Consider the following 8,113-nt stretch of genomic DNA (forward strand, 5'->3'; position numbering starts at 1 on the left):
CCTGTACATAGGTCCTGTCATGAGCTTTTATAGATTTCACCTTAATTACATCCTAGTAGGACTCCAACTCTCCTTATAAGAGTCTTCCTAGGAATCACACTCCCAGTGAAGAGTGTCTATCTTAATAACACTCTACTCGCTATCAACCTAGTGAGATGGTTTGCATAATCCTAGTAGGACTCTACTCTCCATAGCAGAGTCCTCCTAGGAGTCTCATGCCCAAAGATAATGCTTATCCTTAAAACACACTCATCACTGCAAGCCAAGTAAGATGGCTACACTCTGTTTGGCTACTAATGCCCAACCGGGATATCCTGCTCTGAATCGCACCAACATACACACCGTGTTTTACCGGGCTACGCATAGCTTGACCTTCTAGCAATAAAACACCACGGCTCTGCTGTGGACTCTCTAGGTAACGTAGTTCAAGATCTAGCAATCACTTTCAGTTGGTCTGCAATAGGGTCGACCAAAAATCGAGCCACTTATTGGGGTTATCTCGACCCAATACACAGCCCAACGTGCACAATCCATTTCACCTAGCTCGGCCCAATTGTGGTATACACAAATTGCCCTCTTAATTATCCCTCAATTATCCCAATTGTGGTTTAGACAAATTACCCTCTCAATAGTGCAATCTATAAGAATGAATGATATATATATATACATATAGCGAGAGAACAAAGAGGAGAGAGAGAGCGGCAGATCTAAAGGACCGGCTACGGATCTAGATGAAGCTTTGGTTATATGTTCTTTTCCCTCTCTCTTGACAAATTTGCGCTAGTCGGTGGCCTTGGCGGTGGGTTTGATGGCGGTGCCAGACTTCTTGCAACTACAAGCAAGTTGCCTCTTCAATTTAGCATGAGAACTTTTCACCCTACAAGTACGTATATTTTGGTATTTAATATACAGATAAAAAAATTATACAATTCATAAATGTAATGAGCACAATTTACCTGTTTGTAGTGTTATTTCTGAAGTGCGTAGTACTATCTATCCAAGCTACAACAAATTTTTTATTGTATGGCTCTAACCAATTGATAGTAACATATTTAATAACTTCGGGATACGTACTAAATTCGGTCTTTAGATTTGAAAATTATTGATTGAATTCTATTTTTGTTTTAGCTAATACCAAAACACTCAAACTATGTATGAACTTGTCCCATTTCTCTTTCATCTCAAAACCCTTAATGCATTTTATCAGAACATTCTTACTAATATGTTATCTACAACACCACTGTTAGAGTCATGCTCCGATGTTGATGACCGGTGGTCGGTGATTTGTGGTCAGGTTCAACAGCGGTGTGTCGATTTGCGTTTGTAATAGGCCAAAACCACCATAAACGAAGCTCTGAAGCTCCGACTCATTCTTGGAATGGAGGATGGTGATGACGGTTTTGGGGAAATGACAGTGGTGGTGGTGTTAGAATGAAGAGAGAGAGAACAGAGAAGAGAGATATGGTTTGATTTGGTTTGGTTTAATTTCTGCCATATAACATATATATTTATATATAGGGTAGTTTGGTCATTTTATAGTAACTTGTCCTTATTGACAAAATATTTTGAAGTATGAATTTTTGGACAAATAAAATTTAAATTTGAATTTATGAACCGAGTGTCCAAATAACTTTACTAAATTGGGAAAAAAATGTAAAAGTTAATAAATAAATGATTTTGTCTTATTTATTATTATTATTGGCCTCCAACTCACAATAAATTGTTTAAGCTTTTTAAATTGACGGCCATTATGAGCTTAAAAACAAGAGATATTTATCAATTAATTCTATTAATTTGATTTATTTACTTATAGATTTTGACTGATAGATTTATCATTATAAATTTATTTATAAAAATAAAAAAAATTGATAAATTTATTAATAAAACTTAATAAATAATAAGTTTGAAAAGTATGTTCTATTGCTAATTTACCCTACCAATAAATAATATATGTATCAGAGGATCGATTGAGTCATTTTCAATAGGGGAAAGGCACATGCACATGTGACAAGGAAGGAGGTCAACTGGACCAAAAAAGTCACCCATTGAGAAAAAGAAGACTAGAAGTGATGCATGTGTGAGAAAAAGAAGACTAGAAGTGATGCATTTCACATGCACCAAATTTGAGTTGTTTGAAATTTTATTTATCAAATATAGTTTGTTTTTAATTTATTTCTCATAACTAAGTAAAATACTACTTTAACAAAAATACAAGTAACTTATTAATTCTCTAATATTCTATTGTCTAATAAAAAAAAAACAACTTTAATTAAATTTAAAATACAACTTCATAAAACAACACGTGTTTTAAAAATAAATTGAACACTGCTTAATATCAAAAAAATAAGATATCAAAGTGTTTTGTAAGAAGAATAGATAATGTCTATTCAAAGGCTATTATTTATATTTATAAAAATACAAAATAACAAATGTGTGAAAACCATACAAATCTATATAAAATTGTTACAAAATGTGTAAAAATTACTTTTGAGATTTGTTTTATTTTGTTTTTTTGTTGTTGTTGTTGACATTTTCATTGCCTTATATTGTGCGTGTGTGTGTGTTTTTTAATTATTTGAAGTCAAAGTAAATTTTTTCATTTTAATAACATTAAATATACATAATTAAAATACAAAAAAATATATTAGATAATTGATGAGATATATGTTAACCATATAATATATTTCTTGTATTCTAGGAGCATTAGGGTTTTTGGGTATGACTTATAAGTTGATTTTTTTTATTTATTACGAAAAGACGTGTAGAAATAGAGAGGTAATGTAACCCAAATTAGGGGGTGTTCATGGATTTGTTTGATTCAATTTGACACTAAATTTGGAACTAATCCAATCATGATCGGTTCCAAATTTTTGAACCCATAATTACACCAATCATGCACTAAAACCAACCTAATTCAATCTCAATGTAGCTCGAGTTGATTCAGGTTGGAACCATTATTCTATTATATTAAAAATAAGTAGATAAATTAAGGGCAAATTACCAATACCCGCCTCGAGGTTTGACTAAAACACAAATTCTCCTTGAGGTTTGAGAAATTACATCCCGCCTCCTGAAATTTATATTTGCATAACAAATTGTCCCCTCATTTGTTATGTAAATATAAATCTCAGAAGGGTGATTTGTAATTTTCCAAACCTCAGAGAGAATCCGTATTTTGGTCAAACCTAGAGGTTGTGTTGGTAATTTGAAAAAATAAAATTATAAATCATAATCTGTAATAGAGTAATAAGGCGAATAGATGTTAATATAAATAAAATTATATATATATATATATGTGTGTGTGTGTGTGTGTGTGTGTGTGTACACAAATAGGTTTAGTACTTGAGTTAGGCAAAATTTGAAAAATGCTTCGTACCACTAATTTAACATCATTAATGTATCATTAATGGCATGATATCACTCATTATTAATGTGATAGTTTGGCCTTCATTTTATTTTGTTTTTTTTTTTCTTTATATACTTGCCACCTCATTAGTGATGCTTTTAAAACTTCCAATTTAGTGCTCTAAGTCGGATTTGGCAAAATTTAAACAAAAAACTAACTAAATAATGTGCCGGCTCAGTACCAAATCAATACACTAAAAAATTAAAATTAAATCATAATCTTCTCAAAACACCCATTTAAAAAGGTCGGTAAAAAAACATGGCGAATGGGCCGCTGCCATGTGACAGCCCGTGTAGCACGTGCAAGTACCACGTGCGGGTGAAGAAGAGAACGTGTGAGAAAAAATAAAAATTGAAAATTCTAATTTTAAAAAGAATTCTAATGATATAATTAGAAATAAAATTCATATATAATATGATGTGTATTTATATATATATATATTTTTTCTTATCACATCATTAATTTTTTTTAAAAGTTTTAAAATTAAAATTTTGAAAAAAAAATTGAGACTGTCACCACCAACACGGTGCCAGCACATCACTTTTACTGTGCACACTTTTGTTTCCATCACCCTCCCTCCTCCACTCCACCACCATTTGTAATTTTATTTAAACCAACCTCTCCCCAAGTTCCGTAATCTTTGCTCATCTGTCCCCTTTTGAAATAAAAAAATGCATAACACTCCGCTCCTCCCTTCCCTACTCTCCTACCACTAACAAATCATTTCTCTTCCTCCCTCTCTCTCTCTCTCCCACTCTCTCATATTTTCTCTCCGCCGGAATATCCGGATGGACGTCCGCCGGATACCTCCTAAACCTTCCCTCCCCGAAAACCACCAACACCAACACCAACACCACCGCTGTCTCCACCACAAGAAATCGTCATCGTCGTTGTCCTCCTCATCCCCAAAAGCCTCTGATGCCTTACCTCTCCCTCTATACCTAACTAACGGCATTTTCTTCACGCTCTTCTTCTCTGTGGCCTACTACCTCCTCCACCGTTGGCGCGATAAGATCCGATCCTCCACCCCTCTCTACGTCGTCACTCTCTCCGAACTCGCCGCCATAGCCTCCCTCATCGCTTCCTTCATCTACCTCCTCGGTTTCTTCGGCATTGGTTTCGTCCAATCCTTCATCACCCGTGCTTCTCACGACGCCTGGGATGTTGACGACGACCACTTCATCCTCGAAGAAGATCGCCGCCTCCTTCCTTGCTCCTCCTCCGCCGTTGTTGATTGCGCCGTCCCCCCTCCTGTGCCCAAACTGATGGAACCGCCGCCTATGCTTTCGAACGAAGAAATCGTCAAATCGGTGGTTTCTGGTTCGATTCCTTCCTTTTCGCTCGAACCAAAACTCGGCGATTGTTACCGTGCGGCGTCGATTCGACGCAAGGCGATGCAGAGGCTCACAGGGAGGTCTCTAGTTGGGTTGTGTAGACGTCCCTGACCGCCCCGACGGAGGACCCCCGTTCTGTTCATTTGGGCTTGCTACAGTTCGGACTCAAATTGTCATGGTTCTTAATCTGAACCAAAGAGTCCAAATCCGGCAAATCGTTTTGAAAAATAGATTTTTTAGAAAGAAGTGCCAAACATGGACTGCTTTGCCAGATACAGAGTCCCCACCTAAATGTTTTACTTTTGGGGAAATTTAGGAAACCCTGACTCGTTTGCCTATGGCCACGTGTCCATCATCACCAAAGTTGCCTCGGCTCAGGAACTTGGGTACGATTGGGGAAGGTCAGGTATGAGCATCCCCGCTCGCCCGATCAAAGATTGGCCTCTACTAACCATGATATCTAGCTTTGAAAACATTATGCGTTCTTACCCCGGTTATTAGCCTAGATTTACTACGTGATGCGCACAGCAAACAAGTATAGACTAAGTCGCCTAAATTGGAACGAAACATGTCATGTTTGTTTATTTGAAAATGGTTTGATGGTGCTACCCGCAAGTAGGCTAAGACATGAATTTTGCCACCCTCAAGTGGGCTTAGAAAATATAATTTTGCCACTCTCAAGTGGGCTTAAAACTCGTATTCAATGCGTTGTTCCAATTTAAGTAACTCAACCTTCACCCACAGGCATTCAGGCAGTTATAACACGTAAACCCATACTTTCCAACACCCAGGGCCAAGAGGCACGTGATGTACCAATGCTTTAGAATCTGTTGATGCAATTGTGCCTTCCGCAACCACCACCTTTGTTCCATCCCAATTCAACAATTTGCATTTGGCATTGTCCAAGGATCCACCATTTCCAGTTTCATTTGCGTCATGCAACTACCATGAAAGCAACACATAAGATAAGCTAATGAATTGAAGATAAAATTAAAGTTATTATTAATGCCATATAAAATTTACCCAAATATCTTCATCATCTTCATGGTTTTCGTCACCCTAAAAAAAATGTAATACAATATCAAGTTATATTTGTTTTTCCAAATTTTGTAGACGATGTGGGATGTATATGAAAGTTTGACAAAAGCTCTTGAGTAGAAAAGCAAGTAAGCAAACAAAAGCAGAAGCACGAGAAAAATGAAAATGAGTTAATTAATAATGCCATATAAAATTTACCCAAATATTTTGTTGTGAGTGCATCCTACATTCACCATCGTCATGCACCCTATGTTCACCTCTAACGTTTTCCTCACCCTAAAAAAATCATAATACAATGGCAAGAAGCATTTGTTTACTTAAATTTAGAATCTTAATGTAATCCATATGCAAAATGACAAGCTTGAGTAGAAAAGCAAGCAAGCAAAAGCACAACCATGACAAATGTGCAAGTTTACCTGAGTTTCTCCATGTGAGTGTCCATTTGCCCCTTTGCTTGGCTCCTGCAAGTATTAATCAATTTTTTATTTTTACAAACTTTGTGAAATATTCTTATATCTAAGATGGGAAGTACCAAAGTTAAAAAACAATTAAATTTTATAGGAAGATAAATTTAACCTCATATATTGTGACATTGTTCATTTTTTTTTTTACCTCATTTTGCCTTTTTCCTTTTAACATTTCAGCTTTTATCTCCCGGAGTTCTTATTCTAATAGTAGCAATTTTTCATGTAGTTGTCTCATATTTTGATTTTGGTATGCTGCATCAACTTTCGATGGCAATGCTCCAAATCCAAGCCCTCTTATACTACCACGCCGTTCTGGACCAAATGCTTGAACAATTGCATCATCTTTGATAGACATTGACCCTTCTTCTGTAAAAGGCTTGTGAAGCTCTTGAACCTTATTCTGCAATATATAACATTTATGATAAGGAACCCAAGTCTGCTAACTACAAAAACAAGTGCAAAACTCACCTATGAATTATTTCATAAACTGAAAGGAAACATCACCCCCATTCCTTTTATTGAGCATAATTACGGCATGTTGCTTATGTAATGCTTAGTTCAAGTCTCAAGAAAACAACACTAATATTTCTTCTCTAATCAAATCCAAAAACCCAAAATCCATAGTTTGTACTTATATCCAAAGAAGAAAAAGAGGATGAGGACGTTCCAACTCTACTAACTACAAAAATAGGTACAAAACTCACCTCTGAGTTACTTCACCACAATAAGACAAGCAATTATCAAACAAATTGAAAAAATGAAGTAATATCACAAGCACAACTTCATAGGTCATGTTTAAGACAAAATAGACCTCTACATATCAAAAAAAAAAAACAGTAAAACAAACTAGCAATTTGTTTAACATCCATACCAAAACAAAACAGCACAGCAACAGTAACCCAAACAAAACAGCACATCAGACAGCAATCTTTCAATTGTAAAGAAATTGTAAAGTAGCAGCCAGCAATCTTTCAATTGAATTGAATGAAATCACAAGCTTTAATAACATATTAAGCTAATTCATACCACTGCTTCCTGAAGCACTTCATTGATAGGTTTCCCCTTCTGCCTTGTATGTCCTTTGATCCAAACATCCACTCTAGATATGGAATCTGGGTCTTGGCTTTGATTTTTCTGGAAAAGAAATTAAAAATAAAAAAAATTAAAACATAGTACAAAATTAGAAGCAACAAAATCAAAATCCTTTCGAAATAAATGTCGTCTATATTGCCAAACTTACCATGTCTTCCTCTAGTCGTGCATAGCCTTTTCTACTCATCGTGTGTAACACCTTCTACTTTGCTCTCATCTCTTTTAATTTTTCACTCTTTTCCTGAGTGTAAACATTTGAAATGCCCACATTTTTTAAGAATTTGTAATCTTTATCTTAATTGTTATGAAAAGAAATGAGCTTCTACATAAAACTGTTATGAAAAAACACTTACAATGAAGCTTTTTGAAAGTCGATTTTTCACAAATGCCTTCCATTCATCCATTCCAATCTTATCAGGTTTGGTGAGGGCAATATTACGTGCTAAATGACCTTTACCTGCTGCAGCGAGAGTTCTTACTTTTCTTGATAGTTCAGACTTGTAATTGTGCCACAATTTTGCGAACGTTTGCATCACATGTGTCTTGTGGATATCATGTACTTTGTATTTAAGCTGCATTTTCATATAACCAAACATTTAGTATTACAAGAGGGGGAAAAATAATGAATTGTTGTATAAAAATTAACTGCATAAACATACTATCTTCACACAAGCCCATAACTTATCCTTAATCTCATCTGGAACTTCAAACCAATAATCTATATTAATTGGCACCATCTTCCGAGCTAAGACCCCTTCTAAGGTTGATAAGTGCAC

The 8,113-nt window shown here is 35.5% G+C and overlaps 2 protein-coding genes across 3 annotated transcripts; one reads left to right on the forward strand and one right to left on the reverse strand.

Annotated features, from left to right (window-relative positions):
- The first annotated feature begins 4,194 nt into the window (after positions 1–4,194).
- LOC114280000 (3-hydroxy-3-methylglutaryl coenzyme A reductase 1-like) lies at positions 4,195–4,851 on the forward strand. The gene has a single exon (XM_028222319.2). It carries the CDS (start codon positions 4,195–4,197, stop codon positions 4,849–4,851), a length of 657 nt encoding a protein of 218 aa, XP_028078120.2.
- Positions 4,852–5,511: 660 nt separating this feature from the next.
- On the reverse strand, positions 5,512–7,908 carry LOC114280032 (uncharacterized). Of its 2 annotated transcripts, XM_082922418.1 has the most exons (7): positions 7,691–7,908; positions 7,486–7,578; positions 7,272–7,379; positions 6,391–6,645; positions 6,195–6,239; positions 5,977–6,054; positions 5,512–5,682 (listed from the first exon to the last, which is right to left on the reverse strand). In XM_082922418.1, exons 2-4 carry the CDS (start codon positions 7,522–7,524, stop codon positions 6,442–6,444), a joined length of 351 nt encoding a protein of 116 aa, XP_082778544.1. In that variant the 5' UTR covers positions 7,525–7,578; positions 7,691–7,908; the 3' UTR covers positions 5,512–5,682; positions 5,977–6,054; positions 6,195–6,239; positions 6,391–6,441. The 2 variants fall into 2 exon arrangements, with proteins under 2 accessions (XP_082778544.1, XP_082778545.1); XM_082922419.1 differs by lacking the exon at positions 5,977–6,054.
- Between the last annotated feature and the right edge of the window lie 205 nt (positions 7,909–8,113).

This window comes from Camellia sinensis, chromosome 3 (assembly GCF_055761805.1).
Source record: "Camellia sinensis isolate YWXY chromosome 3, ASM5576180v1, whole genome shotgun sequence".
In the NCBI taxonomy this organism is placed as follows: domain Eukaryota; kingdom Viridiplantae; phylum Streptophyta; class Magnoliopsida; order Ericales; family Theaceae; genus Camellia; species Camellia sinensis.

What these genes read in the sequence shown, in the direction of transcription:
- LOC114280000 (XM_028222319.2), top strand. Translation starts at nt 4,195, where the DNA reads ATGGACGTCCGCCGGATACCTCCTAAACCTTCCCTCCCCGAAAACCAC.
- LOC114280032 (XM_082922419.1), bottom strand. Translation starts at nt 7,524, where the DNA reads ATGAGTAGAAAAGGCTATGCACGACTAGAGGAAGACATG. An exon ending in CACGACTAGAGGAAGACATG is followed by an intron (nt 7,380 to 7,485) that starts GTAAGTTTGGCA and finishes TTTCTTTTCCAG; the next exon opens with AAAAATCAAAGCCAAGACCC. An exon ending in AAGTGCTTCAGGAAGCAGTG is followed by an intron (nt 6,646 to 7,271) that starts GTATGAATTAGC and finishes TATATATTGCAG; the next exon opens with AATAAGGTTCAAGAGCTTCA.